We start from the raw sequence: 20,795 nt of genomic DNA on the forward strand, positions 1-20,795 counted from the left end.
ATACTCATACATATATAAATATACGCATATATTAATTGCACTAGGGGCGTGTATAGTGCCGTATATACCTATCTAGTACCTCATCAAGTTAGTCGGGGAGGGAAAACACCTGCCGGGTGGAAAACCTTCCCTGCGGCACTGGAAAGTGCCCTGATCGGTCACCCAAGAAGAGGCGATCTGTGCCCTGCCCGTGAGAGACCCTCTGCATAAGATATAGAATCGGGGTAACAGGTTCATTTTCCCCCCTGCAAGCCGTGCCCCTGGTCGATACGTAACAGACAATGCGACAACTTCCAAGCGCTCGAATGTTACCCGCCGTCACGCACCGCTACTGAAACCCACGGGGGGGCTTCCGCCAAACGACCGACGTACGTGGTAGCAGAGCGGAATCAATCCCAGGGAGGGCGCAAATACGGGCTCCACCCGTGCCTTTGCGCAGAGTCGCTATCGAGCATGACGACATGACCATGGTCAGTCAGCACAAAGACGTCGGGCGCGCGGGGCGTCGACACGGGCATCCGCTGCCTTGGCGATTCGGGACGCCTCTCCAGGCCCTTTCGTCTCGTGTGCGGCTTTCCGGCGGGCGGCCAAGGGGCCAGCAATCCATGCCGACCGAAGCAAAGCATGTCGTGCCCAAGCTCACCAAGGGCGTTTTGACGACGTGGCCAGCGCAAAGACGCGCGCCGCCCCCGAAGAGCGAGTCGAAGACGTCTGCTGCCGCCCCCGGCAAAGGCATACCCAGGCATACCCAACCCGCAAGCAGGCGAAGCTGGGCGCCAAGCAAGGAAGCCCGCCGACGCATCACGCCACGCCGATCAAGCAAGTTGCAAGTAAGTGTAAGTGTAAGTGGCTATCGGCCTGCTCCTCCACGCCACGTGGCTCCTGGCAGTTCCCCCCGGCCGCGGGACGCCGGGGCCCTTCTCTTCCCCCCCACGCGGAGAATGCTCGCAGCCCCGACGATGCAAGCAGAAACGCGTCGGCGAGGTGGTGCGGCCGCCGGGTTCCGTGATTGCCGAGACCAGAAACGACGTTTCTCCTTCAGCGCAGCCGCGCGTCTTTATTAGGCGCCGGCTGCGAAGCGCAAGCGCAGGCGCAAGCGCAAGCGTCGACGGGGCAGACCGAAGCAGGAAAGGGGGGTCGGCTAAGCGCACGGGCTTTTTTTTTTTTATTTTTTTTTTACCTTTAGAATCGTGGCGTGGCGTGGCGTGGCGAGGCGTGGCGTGGCGTGGCGAGGCGTGGCGTGGCATGGCGTTTCTCTTGGGTCTTTTAGAGTTGCTTGGCTTTCTGGAGGCTCCGCAGGCCACGCCGTCCTATGTTTTGCTGCGTTGGCCAAAGCGGGCGTCCGCGATGATCGGCAGAAACTTGGCGAGGTTTAGTTTTGTTCGCCAGCTCGGATGAACGATACCCCGCCCCGGGAGCGCGGTGCGTCGCCGGCGTTCTGAATCAGGAAAGGCCCAGAGCAGAGCACGTGCGGGCGGGCGGGCGGGCAAACTGAACCCGGCCCGGCCACCGCCGCCAGCCGGCCGCGCCAGCTGGCAGTTCTGCCGCTGAAGCCGGCATCACGAGAGGTGCGAGAGCAAAGCCTCGTTCGTCGTCCCACCAGACGGCTTCGACTGCACTGCCCGCCCCCGTGCCGCGGGCAGCAATCCCACGACCGTCCTGCCAGACCGCTGCCGGGCGCACGGCGCATATCAGCTGCCAGCCGACCTCTGCCGAGGACTCGGGACTCGGGAGTCGGACGCCCTCGCCGTTCCCGGCCCACCAACCCGGCCCACCCCCTAACCAGCGATCCCGGCCAGCGACCCCGGCATCTCCTCGAGCTTGTCCCAAACACTATTCGTATGCACCCCCCCACGATCGACGTTGCCGAAATCACCAAAAACCGCAAACATGCCCCTGGACCTTGCGTCACCTCGCCTCCCGTCCCGGCCATTCCGCACCGCCCGCACCGCCACAGACCCTTAAAAGCTGCGCTCCAACCCCCCCCTTTCTTTTTCGTCTCGCCTCGCCTCACATCGCCTCGCCTCACATCGCCTTGTCTCGTCTACCCATCGCCCACCATGCGCTCCGCCTTCGCCCTCGCCCTTGCCCTCGGGTACGACAACTTCAGTCCCTCCCCACCCCTGCCTTTCCCACCAGACCTCCAGCTCACATCTCCTAGGGCGAGCGCCTCCCCGGCAACAACGTCCACACCCGCGCCGCCCACGCCCACGCCCACCGCGCCAAAGGAATGCGCCGTCACCAACACGCAGACCTGGTATGGGGGCCAGTGCGACGGCTGCCGGTACGAGCCGGACCCCAACGCTTGCGTCGCAGATGGTACGTGGGCGCTGAGAAACCCCCCTCGGGCTGCGGGACAGAAGCTGACTTTTTGTTTCTTTTTTTTTTTTTCTTTTCTTTTTTTTTTTTTTGTGTTCTTGCGCTTTGCTAGACATCCTCACGTTGCCGTGTGGGTGTACCAGGGCGACCGACGTGGAGGCTGTGACTACGACGGTTTGCGCGGCGACCCCTGGCGCGCACAATTGCCGGACCGGGTATATGTATACTACTACTAGGCCGGGGTGCTAGGACGCATACGCAACCCCCCATGTTGTTCGATTGAGCAAGGAAAGAGACGACGAGAGAGACGACGAGAGAGACGACGCGAGGAAACGAAACAGCTGCAATGGATGACTTGGGGCCATCAGCATGAACATGAATGCCTTGGCCTCGACTTGTGTGTGTGCGACTGACTCACTTTGTCTGCTCGTGATTTATATATACCCTTTCTTGTTTTCGCATTCCCCCCCCCCCCGTCCAGTTAAAAATACGCCAAGCCAGACCATCCCAGCACGGCTTCCAGATCGTCTCGTAAATCAGCTGCGCTGTCGTACCCCCCCCTCGCGGCAATGTCTGCTCTCTTGGCCGCCCCCAGCTCGCTCCACCTCGCCAGCACTGTTCCGTCAACCAGCGCGCGACCAGACGAGGCCGCCGTCTCCACCCCGACCGACGCTGATGATGGCTCGTCGCTCGCGTACCGATGCGCCTTGGTGTGCAGCCCGCCGTGCGCCGCGATCGCCGGGTGCAGCTGGTTCGTCACCGACAGCAGCCGCCTGTACGTCGACTCGGCCAGCGGAGCCAGCGCCGCCAGCTGTCCTGACGGGCAGGCCAGCAGCAGAATGTGTCGAGACGTGTTCCGCGCCGCTGGGGGGTGCTTGTTCGATGCCGCCGCCGCCGCCGCCGCCGCCGCCGCCGCCGCCGGTGGCAGCGTCCGCGGGAGGAGCAGCGTCGACGTCGGCGTGTTGGGCGTCACGCAAAACGACGTCTGGTGAAGCAGCAGATGGCCCTGCAGCGACTTGGGGTGCTCCGGGTTAAACTCCAGCACGTGCAAGTCTCCCTCGGCGTCCACGGCCACCAGGGACAAGTCTTCGCCCTCTGGCAGGAAATCCGCAACCAGGAGCCGCAGCTTGCCGCCGCTCTTGCCCAGCACCTTGAACGTGTACGGCTCCTCCGTGTACCCTGCCAACCAGAGCCCCTTGAACGCGTCGGCCATGACGCAGAGCCCCGTCCCCGCCAGCTCCCTGACGCTCGACACGTGGCAGCTCATGTCCAGGAATGCCACGGGCAGCAGCGAGCCGTCCTCCTTGAGGCCCCGCACCATGCATTTCTGCCCCTGCGCCATCAGCATGAGACCCTGCGCCCCAATCTCCGACAGCGCCGTGACCGCGCCTCTGGGTATCTCCTCCTTGGCCACCAGCTTGAGCCTCTTGCTCGTCTCCGGGCGGCCCGGCTCCGGTATCACCGTCACAATGTCAAACACCTGCACCCGTCCCCTGGTCGGCAGGTCCTCACCCTTAGCGAGCGCCGTGCCCACCGCAACGAGCATCTTCCTTTCCCTCGTCTCCTCTGATACCTCGAGGTGCAGCGTCTTCATGCTTTCCATCGACTCGCAAGCCTCCATCTCCACCGTGTGAATCACCGTCCACGTGACAGGATTGATAAGTTTGAGAAGCCCTCGGGCCACGGTGGGTGCGAAGCTGACGGATTCTCTGGCCCACTCTTTGTGGTAATCGTCATCCTTGGGCAGCTCAAACCTCTCGGCGGTGGCGCAGGCTACCACGTACGTGCCGGTAGGGTCATGGTAGGATATCATGCTGACTGTGCTGCCCAGGGAAATCTTCCTGACGGAGAGACCCAGCTCGGTGAGGTTCGTCTCGCTGGGAAGCTGCGTGACCCTTGCGATGCCTTCCGTATCGGCGTAGATGAAGCCCCGGTCGCAGCCTTCCGTGTGAAACGTGCTCATGCCCCGTACTCCCAAGCCTTGCAGGCCCACCACACGAGGTAAGCTCTTGCTGGACTTCAAGACGAAGCTCGGGGACGAGCCCGGTAGGAACACGGCACAATAGCCTTGAACGTTGGCGCACCTTCTTAGAGGAACGAATCGCGGCGGCTCTTCAGCCTCGTCCTCCAAAGGTGCGGGGGTAGACGTGGCAAGAACCGAGTTTGTCGCCTTTTTAAAAAGTAGTGACGACAAGAGTGTTGGACTCGAGCCGTCTTCATGGTGTCTGACTGGCTCGTAGAGCACTAAATCATCCGTCGAGAGCCGCGCCTGCATCTTTTGTCAGCTTCAGAGGTTTGCCCATGCGGCGTGCGTGTCGTCTTACAATCAAGTATGGCGTTTGAGAAATGGCGTCGCCAAGGTCGGCCACGAGGATCTCGGTGATGGTTTCCTTGCTTGCGCCTTTGCGAGCTACAAAGTCGGCCGACAAGAACGGGGGAATAGAAGTAAGAGCCTCGGCGATGAACACAGGCTTGGATAGGTTGGGCAACTCGTATACCTGTTTTGCTTAGCCATCGTTCCCACCGCTATTCGCAAGAGAAAACCCCCAAGGGCTTACATGTAAGGCACCACTCGTGCTAAGCAGAAACATCATAATGTGGCCTGGTTCATCCGGGCTTTGTTCGCCAACGGTTGCTCGAAAAAGTCCTTGCACGTCGTTGTACAAACACCCTGATACCCATCTGCTTGATTTTATGGAACCATCCGGCTTGGCAACTTCCTCCAGCTCATTGTTGCTGTCAATCTGAGCAACGAAAACGCTGCCGTCGTCTCGTATCAGAAGCAGATACGGATCGACGATGCTGGCACTCGTGACTCGTGGTTCGGCTCCCGTTTCCTCGTCCAGCATGGGCAGAATCTGGCTAAGCCCAAGATCTGCAAGTTCTCGGTTAGCAGCCATTGCCATCAAAAGGCGCTCAGGGTGCCCTCTCCCTCGCATGTGAAGCTCACCTCCGTCGTAACATCGCACTTCCGACTTCAAAACTTGAATGACGCGCATCTGTTTGCCCATTGTCCCAGCCTCCACGGTGAAGCCGGCCGCCGGCTCGAACTCGGTATCTTTTAGCGTTTCAAACCCAGCGGATGTCAAGGCGTACACATCTGATGTCTCATATCCGTCAAGATCCACCTTTGCTACTATCATGTATTTGTCGTATTGTCCCGTGGCGTCATAATCGCTCGCTACCTGCGCGCTCGACCCTAGCGATTTGGGTATTGGTTTCTTGACACACATGGTCCAGAAACCGCGCGCCTCGGGAAAGTCAAATCTTCCAATAACCTTGGGTTGAATGTACTTGTTGAGCAGGGCGACCGAGCCGCTGGATTCTTTCCCGACGGCACAGGCCAACTCCAACTCGGCAGTCACGCCTTTTGATAACGTAGCTTCCTCGCTTTCCGGAGTAGACGCAGGGGCTCCGCACGCAAAGTCTCGGATCGGCGCAATGCTGAGGAGGGCATCGTGTATACCGAAGCTGACTTCCCCCGACTTGGAGGTGCCGTTGGCGCCCTGGTTCGGCTTTGATTCGCTAGAGTCGTTGCCGTACAGGTCATCGTCTTCTTCATCCTCTAGGTCAAGATCATCCACGTCCAGAGCTAACTCAGGGTCTAGCAGCCGTGACCGCTTCCGTTTTTCTTGGCTGTGTTTTCGAGACCAACCCAGCACAACAGAGTCACTGCTTTCGCTCCCGAGGAACAGGGCGTTCTTGCCGACCCTGGAAATGCACGACACTTGGCTTTTGATCAAGTTGCCTCCACTAGCCGGATCAACCAGCTTCACGCTTATCCCAGACACGGTGCGGCCGTCGATTCGGAAACAAACAATGGCCAACCTTCCGTTCCGCAGCACCAACAGCAGGTCACCGACATCGGCCGACAGCAATTCTACGGCACAGTTTTCCAGCCTAAATCCCAGTTCGGACTGGTCCACCAAGCTGAAGGATGTCATTTGCTTCGCCATGTCGTTGACCGCCACGCCGTTGGGTTTGCCGGATTGGTCGATGTGAATGAGCTCGTTTTCGCCAACCAACAGTGCTCCTCCCATTGGCGCGGGGAGGGCGACAACTCTGAACAGATCCTGCGGCAGACCAGTCACGGACAGAATGGTTGTCGATGCTCTCTGCTGCAAGTCCAGAGTGATGACCTTGTAGGTGAGGTGGTCCCTGATGCCAAGCGCTGGGGATGGCGCCTGCGTTGAGGACAAGATGCCAAAGGTCGGTTCCCTGTATTCGTGCAGGAAGGCTAGGTGAACGGGATGCAGCAAGGTTGGGTCCAGCAGCGGCAAGCGGAGGACGAAAGAAGGTGTGTAGCGAGACTTGACCAGATGGCCTTCTCCGTCCCCGTTTGTGACCACGGGCTGTTCCTTGAGCGGGCGGGGTCCATCGAGGTCCTGGTCCCAATCGCCCATTTCCATATCCTCCTCGCTCCGGGAAAAGGGCAAGATGGCAAGATTGCGGCTCCCAAACTTGAAAGCCACGCACCTGCTGCCCGGATCGGCGGCCAGATAGTTGACGTGGTCGCCAAAGCCGAGCTCCCACGGCGCTCCTTGAAGCTCGTCCTTTTCGTAATAGTGAATCGAGGCCGTCTCGAGGGCGTTTCTCCGGGGATCCCATTCCGTCAGGCACATCTTTGCTGCCTTGTAGGCTAGCAGCAAAGCTTCGCCCCCCGAAGCGGTGTTGCTGACTTTGACGCGCGCCAATCCGACGACGGTGCCGGCCAGTGGAAGCTCGGCGACGAGTATGAGCTTTGTGCGGTTTGCGCGATCGGTGCGCACAATCATGGACTCGCCGCCGAGGAACGAAGCCTCGAGGCCGTCGTCGTCATTGATGCGGTGATCAAAGTGTTGGTCGTCGTCTTTGGCCGACGATTGCGGCCCTCGATGCTGCGAATCTAGCTCGGCGGAAATGTTCTTGGTCTCGAAGACTTGCAGAAGCGATCCCTTTGCAATGACGAGGTTATTGGCGGTGGCAGAGGTCAATGGCAAGCTCAAAGAGTGAGTGACGGCCGAAGGAGCCACGAGCTCGGTATAGACATGCATTGTGGTGGCAGGCACATTATCCCAGTGACGGCATGGGTGGAGGCCAGCGAGGAGCTTCCCAAAGCTGGAGCCAGCTTGAAGTTGTCCGGGGTCGAGGCAATGGACCGTCTATCTGCGCGGATGTTGATGTTGATGTTGATGTTGATGTTGATGTTGATGTTGATGTTGATGTTGCGTGTCGCTGTCGCAAAGAGATTGGATTTTGCCAGAGGCTGGGTGTGGGGAATAACCAAATGGAATCAATCCCAGCCAGTTCCGACATTTACACGGATCAACTGCCCGCCGCGGCGCCGGCCGTACCAGTACCAGTACCAGACCAGACCAGACGAGACTACATATCAACCGACCTATGCCCCCCCCTAGTCATTCGACCCCCCCATAATAACTTAACAGACCTGACCAATGCTCTTTCCTAATATAGAGATACGCTAATAAATAGTAGTAGATCCTTTAATATATAGTAGCCACTAGACTATAAGTAACTTTATATATATTTTTCTATAGTGAGTGACTTCCCTTATATTTTTACTAGGTATCCCTACCTAAGAACCTAATATTAAAAGTAGATAAAGTACCTTTATATAGACTTTTATATAGAAAGTGACTTCCTTTCTTTTATTAGGTAGGTACCTAGGTCCTTAGGTACTCTACGTAGAAAAAGTACCTTTATATATATTTTTCTATATAAAGCGACTTCTTATATTTCTACTAAGTACCTAGGTACTAGGGATAGAAAGAGAGGTACCTTTATATATATATTTCTATAGAAAGTGACTTCTTCAATATTCTTACTAGGTACCCTTACGTAAGAACCTAATAAAACAGCAGAGAAAGTATTTCTCCTTATATTTTCTAAGGAAAGTGACTTCTTTAATTTCTTTTACTAGGTACCCCTACCTAAGAACCTAGTAAAATATCAGAGAAAGTACTTCTCTATATAGTTTTCTATATAAAGTGACCTGACCCACTATTCCCTAATGAACCAATTATATTAAGAGTATAGCCCATAGCAATGGTCAGGTCAGTTAAGTTATTATGGGGGGGTCGGATGACAAGGGGGGGACATAGGTCGGTTGACCTGTACCCTCAGACCAGACCAGCTGCTTACAGCTGACACCAGGGCGTCAGCGGGTCCCCCGCAGCAGCGACGTACCGAGGAACCTCCTGCCAGGAGGGTATGTGGAGCATGTGGAAAGTACGGAGTACCACCGGCAAGTCCGTACAGGTGCTGGGTTAGGTTAGGTACCTCGTAAGGTACCTCCTGCCCGCTGCTGCAGCTTGCATGGAGCTATCCACCCCTGGCCCAGGGAAGCAGCGCATCTACGGATAAACAGGCTGAGAACATGCATTCCTTGCATTTGCATTCCCTTGCATTCTTGCATTCCTAGCAGTCGTGCATTCCTTGACAGACAGCCGCAGCAGCGTCACGCGTTGTGACTCGCCAGCCCGCCCATGACGGACGGCTCTCCGCACTTGGATGCGTCGACCGTTGTGGTCCGCCCACGTCACGTCTCGACTATTGCGTCACGAAGCAGCGCCCCCCCCCCTTCCCTCTTCCCGGTGCAACGCTCATCTGAAACAGCCTCTCGCCCCCTTCACTCTCTCAGCCCCAGCTCTACCATGAACTCTTAGTTTTCTACAAGCTTGCGATTCTTGTTCCCAAACCACATCGCCAGTGCAACCTCGCTCGGCTTTTTGCTTTCCCTGCGGCGGAACCGGAAATCACAATCATAAATACAAGCGCCCGCGAAGCTTCAGCCCACAATCAAAAGCCCACAACCAAAAGAAGCCTTGGCCGAGGCTCGTGCCGACTGAGCGCGATGGCTGACGCAGGTCTGATACAGACCAGTTTAATCTGGATCACCTACGCCGTCGCCGTGGGCCTCTGTCTCCTAGCTGCCATAATCACGACCTTCACATGGCAGACGCCGCGCGATCGCTCCGCCGTCGTCAGCATCGTCGCCATCATCAGCCTCACTTCGCTACTGGCCACTGTCCTGCTCTTACCCGTCGACATCGCTCTCGTCTCGGCCACGGGCTCCGTGTCGCAAGGCACCAAGAAGGACTGGGCCACGCCAGAGAGGGTCGGGAGCATTCTGCTGACTCTCAAGATTGTCTACTACAGCTTGTACAGCGTCGACGCGCTGCTTTGCCTCGTCATCATTCCGTTTGCCTACTTTTGGTACGAGGAATACGATGAGATCGAGTTTGAAGAGGAAGGGCGAACCTGGCAAAGCCGCTTCTTGGCCTCTGTCAAGTACACCTTGTTCTTCGTGGCCTTTGTCGTCGTCTTGTTCCTGCTTGGCTTTTTCGTTCCGTCGCCCGGGGATCCCTCCCACGGACAGCGCTGGGACCTGGACTATTTCAAGCATCTGCTTGCGGTGAGCCATGCCGAAAAGGCATTGACCTTCGCCCTCGGCCTTTTGGTGACTCTGGGAACACTGCTGTATGTCGTCTACACCGGCTCGGGGCTCGCCCTGATGCCCGTGTCTCTGATCAAGTCCGCCCCGGCCATTTCGGCCCCGCAGCTGTCGGCAACGACCGCCTCGCAGCTCGAGCAGAACCGCGAGCGCCAGCGCCAGCTGGAGATGCGAAACGTCGGCCGTCAGGAGGGCATGTCTCGCAAGGACCGTCGAGAGCTGGATGCGCTCGTGAGAGAGGAGCAGACCCTTGTGCGCAGGGAGCGCCTCGCCGCCGAGGCCCAGGGAGAAGGCAGGAGCAAAGTGTATCAGGCTTGGCTCAAGATTTGCGTCTTGCTGCGGCCGGTCAAGATGCTGGGCGGAATCCTTCTGCTCGTCGTCTCCGTCCTCGTCTGGGTCTCCATGCTCATCACGGGCATCGACAAGGCCAAGAACTCGGTCTGCAAACATCGATGCGGATACATCCTCGGCCGCATCCACATCTTCCAGCCGCTCAACTGGGCCTTTGTCAAGCTTGCCCGCGTCTTCCCCCTCGACTATGTCTTGATGGCGCTGCTGATCCTGTTCCTCTTCAGCAGCACCATCTCCGGCATAGCCGCCGTCGGCATCCGCTTCCTCTGGATCCGCATCTTCCAGATCCGACGGGGCCGCACCGCGCCTCAAGCTCTGCTCATCGCAACCGTCATGCTGACGCTCGTCATCCTGGCCATCAACTACGCCGTCACCATGTTGGTCGCGCCGCAGTACTCCATCTACGGCACACAAACCTTTTGCTCCAGCAAGCCCGACCACCCTGGCGCGCAGCCCTCTTGCAGGGATCGTCCCGACCTGATCAAGCCGTGCTCCGAGGCCTTGAACGTTGCGCACGCCAAAGACATTTGCACACCTTCCGTCATGTCCACCTTTCTCAACCGCATCAGCATCACGTGGCCGTTCTTTGGCATCATTGACTTTTGGGCGCAATTTGCCTTTTTGGGCGTGTTTTTGATCGTCTTCCTCACGGCCCTGGTGCGCAGCCCCAAGGTGAGCATGACCGAGCTGGACGAAGATGCCGAGGCAGACGAAGAGGAGAGTCTGCTGGCTGCGACGGGTCGACGTTTCAAAGCCACCTGGGACGACGTACGGGGCAGGCCGCACGGGTATGGATCTGGCCGGGTCGATGGAGGAGACGGCACCTCGTCAAGGGCCTGAAAGCGGAATGTTTTGCGCAGTTCTGAAAACAAATTTAATTTTTTTTTGGACGCAAAGGAATCCAAACAGAGAGCACGCTTGCTTGGTGTAAAAACTGTAAGGAGGTTGATGGATGATTCAAGATTGCATACTGGGCTGATTCAGGAGACTACAACACATGGTCAGGTCAGGCAGGAAGGCGTAGGGATTTTTTTTTGTCTATTTTGTCTAGTTCTTTAATCTGGACCGAATTGAAAAACCAAGATTGCAACATCATTCTGCAGCACTACCGCGACCTGTGACGTCCACATTATCCGTCAAGGTGACCAACGCTGCATCTTGCTCTTCTCTTCTCTTCTCTTCTCTTCCCTTCTTTTCTCTAGTCTCTGGTTTCTTCTCCCCGGTCCATATCCACACGGCTTTCCATTGCTCTCAAACCAACCATGAACGATTCGGCGCATAGCCGCTCAGACCCTACGCCCCCAAAGCAACCTCCTTGTCGTCGTCCTTCGCCAACTCCACAGCCCTATGCGATGGATGGTCGAAATGCGCCGCCTCCCCAACGTGCATCTCTCTCCAGCACCTCGCGCAATACACGTCCTCACACCCTATACACCGCAGCGTGGCGTCCTCCAGGCAAACGGTGCACCACGACTTCATGTCGTCGTCTGTATAGCGTGTCCTGGAAGTCAACTTGCTGAACTTGGCAGGCTTTGAAGGTCTGGACGTAGGTACAGAAGGAAGAGTGAATACGGAGCGCAAGGCAGCCATGCGCACCAGAATGTCATCTATCGCGGCACACGAGGGAGCGGTTTCCGGTGCGCTTGGAAGCTCAAACGGCGGCACATCGCCCGTCTCCCCGGGATTGGAATCCAGTTCAGCTTCCTCCTTGCACTGGGCTATAACGTCGTCTACCTCCTGGCTCGCTTGATCAACGTCGGAGTGATCGGTTTCGCAAACGTGCGAGACGTCCGCGGGCACAGAAGCACACAGTTGGTCCAGCAGGGCTGTTACATCCTGGGGTTCCGCGGGAGGGCCGATGGCGAGCATCTCCTCGAGAGCATTGTCGTCCGTCTTGAACACGGCGTCTACGTCATCCGCCGTTGTCTCGGGTGCGTTTGTGTCTTGCGCTGGGAGAGGTTGTCGCTGTCGCGGGGCTGGAGAGTCTGCCTTGCTCCGAAGCAATCTAAACCTCGCCGCGAGAACGTCTCCACTTGTGGGGGACTTGGCTCTCTCCATGACGTCGATTTGGACTCTGTGTGGTGTATCAGCAGGTGGCGCGATGAGGGGAGTGACGTTGGAGCATACGGGGATGTGCTTGCCCCGCCGAGGGCACGGAGACGCTCAAGGAGCGCCTTGTCGTCGGGCATGGGTTGTGTACGGTTTTCGAAGGGCGGCGTGGCTTCTTAGCGGGATACTGATACTGCGTTTGAAAGAGTGGGCGGCGTCACTGGATGGAGAGGTGGGATGAGTGGGTTCATGCTGGAACTCGGGACGATGACGGGTTGAAACTTGGTCGAAGCTATTGTGCAGGTGCGGCGCACGGTGGCGTCTGTCTTGGCCGATTCTGATGCGTCTGATGCGTCTGATGCGTCTGATGCGTCTGATGCGTCTTCTGCAAGGGCATTATCGACCGCGAGGGTCTCGATTATCGATTATGGATGCGATGGAAGTAGTCGTGCTTTGCTTTCGTTCGTGAAGAGCCGCAAGCGCAGACGTCGTGAAATAAAGTTGCAATGGCTGGCGGTTGGAATTGGGTAATACGGTTGAATAAGGTTAGATACTTGCCACCTCACCTCCCCCCCCCCCCTCCCCGCTTATATTTACTACGTGCACCCCTACTTCGGGAGAAAGCCACATGCACTTTATATGGAACATTACCTCGTAAGGTACTTATTACTGAAAGGAGTCACTACGAAAAGTCTCTTGCTATGGAAAACTACTCCGCGAGATGCTTTGACTGCTGAAGTCGCCTTGTAAAGACATTTTTTTTCGCAGAGGTACGGCCAAAACTCAAGGGAAGGGGCTTGCGGCGCAAAAAAAAAAAAAAAAAAAAAAAAAGGAAAAGGGCTGCGCAATTAGAAAGCCCCGCAGAGAGCCGCGAGTCAGACTCGAAACCTGGTAGGTCTATAAAGACCCACGGAAAGTCCGCCCCTAAATCTACCCTACGTCATTGCCACTTTGATGCAGTACGAGATCAATGACTTCCGCCTTGTTGCCTCTCACTCAGCCACACTAGCCCAGCCACACTCCGGCCGACCCTAGCGTGCCACCTGCCCGCTAGGTTTTGAGGAAACGATTCACTAACGCATTCCAACGATGACCCCCTTCCTTGGGCAGGCGCCAAGCCTCCAATTTAAGCCTGCCAAGATTGATCCATGACATCTGGAAGATTGGAAGTTGAACTTCGTAAAGCCACTTGCTTTCTCGTCCGCCGAGTATAAAGAGCATTCCTCCCCGCCGCTAGTTGACCTCGTCGGCCATACTTTGCTTCTACATCATTCCAAGTTGACCCTTTACATACATACTCAACACCCAACACCAGGTATAGATTGGCAGAGATTGGCTGCAGGATCAAGTCAGCTGAACTGCATTCTCCTGCACCGCGTCCGTCCACCTTATACGCTGCTCGGCAACGGATCTGGTATTGACGACTTTGCTCCACACATCAGCATGCGATTCCACTTGGCTTTCGTACTAGCACATTTGCTGTCCACAGCTGCCGCAGGTGTCATTGGCCCCCAGGGTTCTGTACAAGACGGCAACCACTTGCTGCGAAGGAAAGGCGGCGGCAGCGGCGGCGGCCGTGGAGGAGGAGGAGGAGGAGGAGGAGGAGGAAGTGGTGGTGGTGGTGGCGGTAGCCCCTTCACTGGAGGCTTCGGAAGCGCTGGGAGCAACGGTGGTGGCTTGTAGGTTCATCGCGAAACGCCTCCTTCTCCGCCAACACATGATACTAACCGGCATGCTACAGCCGTGGAAACACAGCCTCTGGATCCAACATCGGTGGTACGTCTCGTGGAGGCTCCGGCCCTACACGAGCATACGGCGGAGGCGGCTATTACGGCGGAGGCGCTGCCTCTCCCTACAGATCCGGGGCTGCAACAGCTGCTGGCGTTGGTGCTTTGGCTTTCGCCGCTGGAGCTCTTGCCTTTTGGCCTGGTCTCTGGATCTATGGCGCTTACCTTTATCCACATCGCAATGACTATTCTTTCTACAACAGCACAGCTCAGCGCAACGAGAGCCTTCCCGTTGTCTGCGCTTGTGCCAAGTACGCCGTGTGCGGATGTGATGAAAATACGGCCATCACGAAGGAACTTGTCGGCAACGGCACTTACTCGGCTTTGAACAAGAGCATCATCAATGTCGGCGACTACAACGGCCGGAAGACCTTGTTGATCAATGGCACCTTGCCCAACGGAACGACCGCCGATGGCCCAGACCAAGAAACCAGTGCCGGTGTCGCCATGTCCAGCCTAGACATGAGCGCTGGTCTATGGCCTGCCGTGACCTGCGTCATCGCAGCCATCCTTCTTTGCTGATGCCTGATCAGACTTTTGGAATCCTGCCTTTTAATTTCTGTTTCTGCTTCTGTTTCTTTTTCTATTTTGTGCCGTTCATCACGGCGGAATAAGTCTTCTAGGAGTCGTGGCTGGCATGTATTGCTAATGGTGGTTGATGATATCCCGGAGGCATGTTTGGCCATCCAAGCGTTGTGCATTTTTGCAATTTTTTTTCTTCTCCACGAGAGGGACCTTCCAGTTCAAGGAGCTGTGAAATCCGTGATTATACAACGGAAAGGAAGGAAAGCGTTGCCTAGAGAGAAGCGTACAGACCAAGCCCCCGTTCACTCGTTAGTTTGCACATAAAATCGTACAGTGAAATCAAATGAATCCAGACTCGACAGTTGATGCGCAAAGTTGATCAAGACTCTGGCTCCCTCTCCGCCTGCCATCTGGTGCTTATTCCTTTGCTGGGTAAAAATGCATTGCGTATTTGTTGACCCTCGACGCCTCAAGGGGGGTGCCATTAACTCGGGCCACGCCAGCTCGATACGCTGCTTCGTCACGTGCAAACTCTCGTGGCTTGTGCTTCGCCGACCCCACCACCAGTCCTGACTAAGCGTGCTCATTGTGGTCACGGCTTGCTCCACCAACTCTTCAAGCTTCTCCATTTGCTTGCGTCAGCTTTTGGCAGGCATTTCAATTCACTTCACTACTCCATCTTCCCTGCGTTTGCCTATCACTGTTGCTGTGTCAGCTGCTTCTCCCTGCTATCCTTAAGTATGCTGTAGTTGCCCTTCAGTGCGCTACACGCCCTGGGGAGCAAACCGCTTGCGGTTCAACCCTCGCGAGCATCGTACGTCACAACATGGCAGAGCAGAAGGAGTTCTCGTCCTTTGACGAGAGCGCCTGGAAAGCCCAGGATGCGGCCGACGATCGCGAAATCGCCCGATTGCTGGAAGAGAGCCAAGATGGTGCGAATGGCGGGCTCAAGCTTGACGACGCGCCGTTTGACCAGACCGATAAAGCCGAAGATGCGCAGGACTTCGAGGACATCAGTGACGACGACCTTCCAGAAGAAGAGCCTAGTGCCGCCACCTCTCTAGAATTGCCCGGACTAACCGACGACGGAGGGACGAGCAACGACGCAGACGACTTATTCGGCGAAGGCCCATCTTCACCAACCGACACCATTTTGGGACCCCCTTCGCCTGCTACTCGTGTTCGCAGTGCTGATGCTGGTGACGAGTCTCACCCCGTCGACTCTAGCCTCAGCTTTGCCGCCATCAACTTCGGCCTGGACACGCACATGAACGGTGCTGCTAACCAGGATCCTGATATTCCGGCCCCGGCGGAAACGGTGGAGGATTTGCTCAAGGCAACTTGGCCCGCTTTCAAGAAAGGTCGGATCCTCACTTGGAGTGAGCTCCTGCCACCCAAAAAGGCCATTTGGAAGGAGAAGAAGCCTCTGAAAAAACCCAAACCACTCGTGACGAGCAAGTTGAGCCTAGATCTGTCTGCGGATCAGGAAAAGATGTTTCGCATTCCAGGGACAGCAACGGGATCTAAACAGCGCGCCATGGACATGTCTTTTGCAGGTCTGGTTCGATGTGAAGAGGATGCAGTCGGGGAAGGCGAGGACACGTCGCAGTTTGATCTAGATCAAGAATCGGACTCGGAAACTGTCATGGGGTTCAGACTGCGGGATATCGACCTTGCCTGCGAAGATTTCGACTCACGAATCCTTTCCGTCGAAAGTGACTTCCAGAGATACCAGGCCGCGGAGGAGTCCTCGGAAAGGAAGCGGCCTATCGAGGAGCAAGACGAGGAATGGGACGCAGAGTTTTTGGCAGACACGGCAGAGACTGCAGCCGAAAAGCATCAACGACCGCGAAAAAGAAGGGCGATTCAATTCGGGCTACCCGAGATCCCGCGTTACAGCGCCCCAACGTTTGATAACTTTGAAGACGCCACGAAACGAGGATCCAAACGAGTGCAGCTGGACATGAGTGACCCTCATCTCCTCCTCGACGCGGAATTGCATGTGCGCACCAAGCGGACCTGTCCAGACTCCAAAGTCAAGAGGATGGCAAACGGAAACATGGGCCGGGACATATCCCAGCGGTTCAACATCTCAAACGACGAGGCATATGAGCTGCTGAAAGAAAACCATCAGAGCAAGGTTCGTGCCACGCTGGGAAACATTTCCGTGGAGCACAGTATGCCAGCCATCAAGCTCTCATGGCCCTACTACAAGGTGAAGCTTGGCGGCACTACGGACGAGTACCATCGGCCACGCTTCCGCTACAAAAAATTTGCTGGCCACGTCATCAAATTCGAGAAGCCCCAGCATCAGAGGCGTAAGCTGATGAAGGGCAAAGCCCACGAGGTGTTCCGCTGGTCAAGGGACCTAAGTCTCAGCGACAACTCGACGGCGGTGCTCTTCGAGTACTGTGAGCCCAGACCGCGAGTTCTCAACAATTTCGGCATGGGCAGTAAGCTCATCAACTACTACCGCCGGAAAGACAACAACGACGACGAGCAGTTGCCCAAGCAAAGTTTGGGCGAGTACCGTATGCTGCTCCCGGAAGACAGATCGCCATTTTCTCTTTTTGGCACCGTGGATGCAGGGGAGACGGTGCCCACCCTGCACAACGAGATGTATCGGGCTCCAGTCTTCAAGCACGCACCCCGCGGTACCGATTTCCTGGTCGTGAGAAGCACCACTGGCGTCAGGGGCTCCAAGTGGTATCTGCACAAGATCGATCACCTGCATGTGGTGGGCCAGACTTTCCCCTCGGTAGATGTGCCAGGTCCGCATAGTAGGCGAGTTACGAACGCGTCGAAGAACCGGATGAAGATGCTAGCTTTCCGCATGATACGGCACAGCAAGTCAGACAACTGCCAGCTGTCGGACATGACGAAACATATCGCGGAATCCACCGACACCCAGAACCGGCAAAAACTGAAGGAATTCCTTCAGTACGACAGGGACAGCGGCGAGAAGGGAATGTGGCGCCTGAAGCCCAGCGAGATCCTGCCAGACGAGAATGCGATCCGCGCCATGATCAAGCCGGAGGAGGTCAGCCTATTGGACGCCATGCAGCTCGGTATCAAGGAGCTGGAGGATGCCGGATACGACCCCAGAAACGCAAACATTGATGACGATGTCGTCGACGTCGACGTCGAGGAAGAGGAGGAGGATGAAGGAGGTGCAAGCAAGGGCCCCAAGGGCGTCAAGAAGATGGCCGAAAAGCAGGAGGAGACACTTGCGGACAAGATGGCCCCCTGGAAGACGACAAAAGCGTTCATCGATGCATGCGCCCAAAAGGCCATGCTTCAGCTGCATGGCGAAGGCGATCCAACAGGGCACGGGCTGGGGTTCAGCTTCATCCGCACCTCCATGAAGGGCGGGTACATTGAGGCTGTTCAGGGCCCGTTGGCGACGTCGGCAGACGCCATGGAACGCGAGAAGCGCGCCAACGGCGGCCATGCCTACAACGTCAAGAGACAGCAAGCCATGTACGAAGAAGGCATCAAGGAGATTTGGGACAAGCAAAAGGCCACGCTGTCCGACGCCCAGGAACACGACGACAGGGACGTCGTCGCCACCGAAGACGAGGACGATCGGTTCAACGTGCATGCAGCGGCGACTCCGGCGCAGTTCGAGGAAGGCGCTAGCCAAATTAGTGGATTTACATCGTCTAGCCGCCACCCGAAGAAAGCCATACGCATCACGAGGGAGGTTCGCCTGCCGGACGGCACGACCCAGTCGCGCGTCGAGGTGGTGCATGATCCGGTCGTCATCTCACAGTACATGAAGCGGCGCACGGAAGCAGACCTGGAAATCAAAGAGTATGTGGCCAAGACGGTCCGTCGCAAAGGCCAGATGCGCCCGCCCCAAAGCTGGGTCAGGTTGCCGTGCTTTGTCAAGGCACTGCACAAGTGGGCATGCCTGAGTGACATGTACACAAAGCCGGGGAGGAGGCCAGCGCCGCCGTCCCCGGGCTCCTTCACAGACGTTGTCGGAATGGACTTGAGACCACCCGCTTACGTGTATCTGTCTACAGCATCTACAGCTCCAGGCCTACGGGTAATGCCGATCATGACCGTCTTGCAGGCATTAGGTTCGCCCCCCTCGCCCTGCATATTCTTCTCGCGCACATGTGAAGCCATTTCAGAAGCTGACCCGTCTTATCAGAATCAAGAAGGAGCTCGAACGACTCGAGAAGAACAAGGCCAGACGACAAGCTCGCGAACAGCAAAAGGAGCTCCACCAGAAGGCCAGCTCCGGCGACGCCGGATCCCCCGGGGCCATGGACAAGATCCCCACTGGCACGACCCGAAAGTGCGCTAACTGCGGACAAGTCGGGCATATCAAGACGAACAAAAAGTATGGAACCCTTCACCTCCCCACCTCCGTTTACACCCTTTGACTGGTTCTCTGCCGCGTCGCACGAACCGGGGCGTCGGGACAAGACTGGCAAGCGCAAGGGCAAGCGCAAGCGCAAGCGCAAGGACAAGTGCATCCTGCGCAGACTGATGGAGGAGTCGGATCGTCAGGCCAAGGCCAGGGATCGAGCTGCCGCGCAGCAGTCCAGACGCGACGGCAAGGAGCAGCAGAGACTCAGAGACCAGCAAGTGCGGGCCGAAAAGAAGGAGCAGGCTGCCAGGCTGAAAGAGCTGCAGAGGCAGCAACAGGAGCAGCTTCGCCAGCAAAAGAAGAGGGAGCAGGAGGCGCTGCGGGAGGAAAAGAGACGCCAGGCGGAGAAGCTGAGGCAGCGGGCGCGGGCCGAGAGGGAATCGAGGACGCGTCGGCGTCTCGCGGCCGAAGAAGACAAGCAAAGAAGGAGGGAAGAAAAGGCGAAAGCTCGCCCCAAGTACAGCTACGGATCGTTGCCGAAATGACGTGACAAGTGTCTGGAAAGCAACCACTGCAGGCATCAAAGTTCGATATCTCCGGATTGCTCTTGCTTGTTCAGGCTGGCCCGACGCCCGACGCCCGACGCCCAGCCACCACCCCTTTTTCTTTTTTCCTCTTTTGCCCTCCCGTTGTTGCTGTTGTTCCCCCCCCCCCCCCCCCCCCCACGATGCGCTCTACACTGCGGTGCCGTATTTTGCTGACTTGCTTTTTTTCTCTCTTCTCCCCGACCAAAAAAAGGCTATGTCCGTTGCTTAATGGGACGATGAAGACCGACAAGGGCGCATTAGAACACGGCGGCTTTGGGAATTACAGCGCGCCAACTATGGGGGCAGGATCGCCGGATGCATAGGACTCCCCGGGGGGCCCCCTTTTCTCCCCCTTTTCTCCCCCTGGTGGCAGGTTTTGCGCGAAAAATTGGTTTACCGTGTCTTTTACACGCGAGACGGTGATGCGGGTCGAGTGATTTTTTTTTTTTTTTTTCACATTGCGGGATTGGCTTTTGCTTACGGATTGGGAGGACTCATTAGCACGATGGCGAGGCGCAAGGGCGTTGAAAGGGGCATGCATTAGGTAGCTGCCGCGGTGTTGGGGAAAGGAGGTGCAATGTTTCTAGGGCACCAAGAATACGATTGCGTAACACGGGTGGCATCTAGAGTAAATATGCGAGATGGCATACAGGTGTGATGTGAATCTGCTGGCTTGCTGACGAGTGCCGCCAACATGTGATTGTTCTTTCTTCCTTTTTTTCTGGCCAAAAGTTGCCCAGGGTTGGGTCAGCAGGCGGGAGAGCCGGCAGCGGTCTCAAGAGAACTACGAGCTGTGCCTTTGAACTATCCAGAGATTTGCCTCGGATTGTAGGGCTATGCGGGTTGACACGGGGATGGCGCTAGACTTGGGCAGTCGGACATTGCGCTGACTTGGTTGAGGAACTGGATCTGCTCGTCTTGCATGCTTACTATATATAACTCTGGTCTTGGAGGCAACATGGATGGGACGTTGAGGACGGTGTGCTCATGAGACTCGAGTAGGGGTGATGTTGTGGTGCCCGACGTGTGTAGTTAGTTGTCTGCGCCGAGAAGCGGACGCGGTGTCAATCAGGACTGCAGCACGTGGTTGACGGTTGTCCTGACAGAATGACAAAACGCGAGGCGCGGGTTAAGCGCTTTTGCCCTTCCAGGTTTGGTCCGCCCAGAGGTGACTTTTTGCGATGAACATGGCGCTTTGGCAATCGTGATCTGGATCTGGTGGTTGAAGAGAAGCCTTTTCGCCTGGACTGCACGTGCCGCGAAAATCGTTGCCACAGTGTCGCACCATCAATGCCTGAGCGGGTGGTGGTGTTTTCATGTTTTCCCGCAAACGCCATTCGTCTTGGACGGTCGGTAGCAGAAGAAGCAACATTCAGCTCTGCCTTGACAGCGACCTGAGTCAA

At 56.7% G+C, this 20,795-nt stretch overlaps 7 protein-coding genes across 7 annotated transcripts; 5 read left to right on the forward strand and 2 right to left on the reverse strand.

Moving 5' to 3' along the window:
* Positions 1–605: 605 nt before the first annotated feature.
* On the forward strand, positions 606–1,009 carry UV8b_01120 (uncharacterized protein; the record flags this gene model as incomplete). Its single annotated transcript, XM_043138618.1, has 2 exons — positions 606–830; positions 890–1,009. 2 exons carry the CDS (start codon positions 606–608, stop codon positions 1,007–1,009), a joined length of 345 nt encoding a protein of 114 aa, XP_042994552.1.
* Positions 1,010–2,060: 1,051 nt separating this feature from the next.
* UV8b_01121 (uncharacterized protein) lies at positions 2,061–2,568 on the forward strand (the record flags this gene model as incomplete). Its single annotated transcript, XM_043138619.1, has 3 exons — positions 2,061–2,095; positions 2,162–2,319; positions 2,432–2,568. 3 exons carry the CDS (start codon positions 2,061–2,063, stop codon positions 2,566–2,568), a joined length of 330 nt encoding a protein of 109 aa, XP_042994553.1.
* A 232-nt stretch (positions 2,569–2,800) lies between these two features.
* On the reverse strand, positions 2,801–7,352 carry UV8b_01122 (uncharacterized protein; the record flags this gene model as incomplete). Its single annotated transcript, XM_043138620.1, has 4 exons — positions 2,801–4,588; positions 4,644–4,817; positions 4,878–5,194; positions 5,270–7,352. 4 exons carry the CDS (start codon positions 7,350–7,352, stop codon positions 2,801–2,803), a joined length of 4,362 nt encoding a protein of 1,453 aa, XP_042994554.1.
* A 1,820-nt stretch (positions 7,353–9,172) lies between these two features.
* On the forward strand, positions 9,173–10,963 carry UV8b_01123 (uncharacterized protein; the record flags this gene model as incomplete). Its single annotated transcript, XM_043138621.1, has 1 exon — positions 9,173–10,963. The coding sequence occupies one exon, from the start codon at positions 9,173–9,175 to the stop codon at positions 10,961–10,963; it is 1,791 nt and encodes a 596-aa protein (XP_042994555.1).
* A 453-nt stretch (positions 10,964–11,416) lies between these two features.
* Positions 11,417–12,312, reverse strand: UV8b_01124 (uncharacterized protein; the record flags this gene model as incomplete). Its single annotated transcript, XM_043138622.1, has 2 exons — positions 11,417–12,197; positions 12,251–12,312. The coding sequence occupies 2 exons, from the start codon at positions 12,310–12,312 to the stop codon at positions 11,417–11,419; spliced, it is 843 nt and encodes a 280-aa protein (XP_042994556.1).
* A 1,303-nt stretch (positions 12,313–13,615) lies between these two features.
* Positions 13,616–14,481, forward strand: UV8b_01125 (uncharacterized protein; the record flags this gene model as incomplete). The annotated part of the gene is made up of 2 exons (XM_043138623.1): positions 13,616–13,851; positions 13,914–14,481. 2 exons carry the CDS (start codon positions 13,616–13,618, stop codon positions 14,479–14,481), a joined length of 804 nt encoding a protein of 267 aa, XP_042994557.1.
* An 829-nt stretch (positions 14,482–15,310) lies between these two features.
* Positions 15,311–19,715, forward strand: UV8b_01126 (uncharacterized protein; the record flags this gene model as incomplete). Its single annotated transcript, XM_043138624.1, has 4 exons — positions 15,311–18,297; positions 18,513–18,569; positions 18,644–18,835; positions 19,604–19,715. 4 exons carry the CDS (start codon positions 15,311–15,313, stop codon positions 19,713–19,715), a joined length of 3,348 nt encoding a protein of 1,115 aa, XP_042994558.1.
* Between the last annotated feature and the right edge of the window lie 1,080 nt (positions 19,716–20,795).

The sequence above is a fragment of the Ustilaginoidea virens genome, chromosome 1, assembly GCF_000687475.1.
Source record: "Ustilaginoidea virens chromosome 1, complete sequence".
NCBI classification, from domain to species: Eukaryota; Fungi; Ascomycota; class Sordariomycetes; order Hypocreales; family Clavicipitaceae; genus Ustilaginoidea; species Ustilaginoidea virens.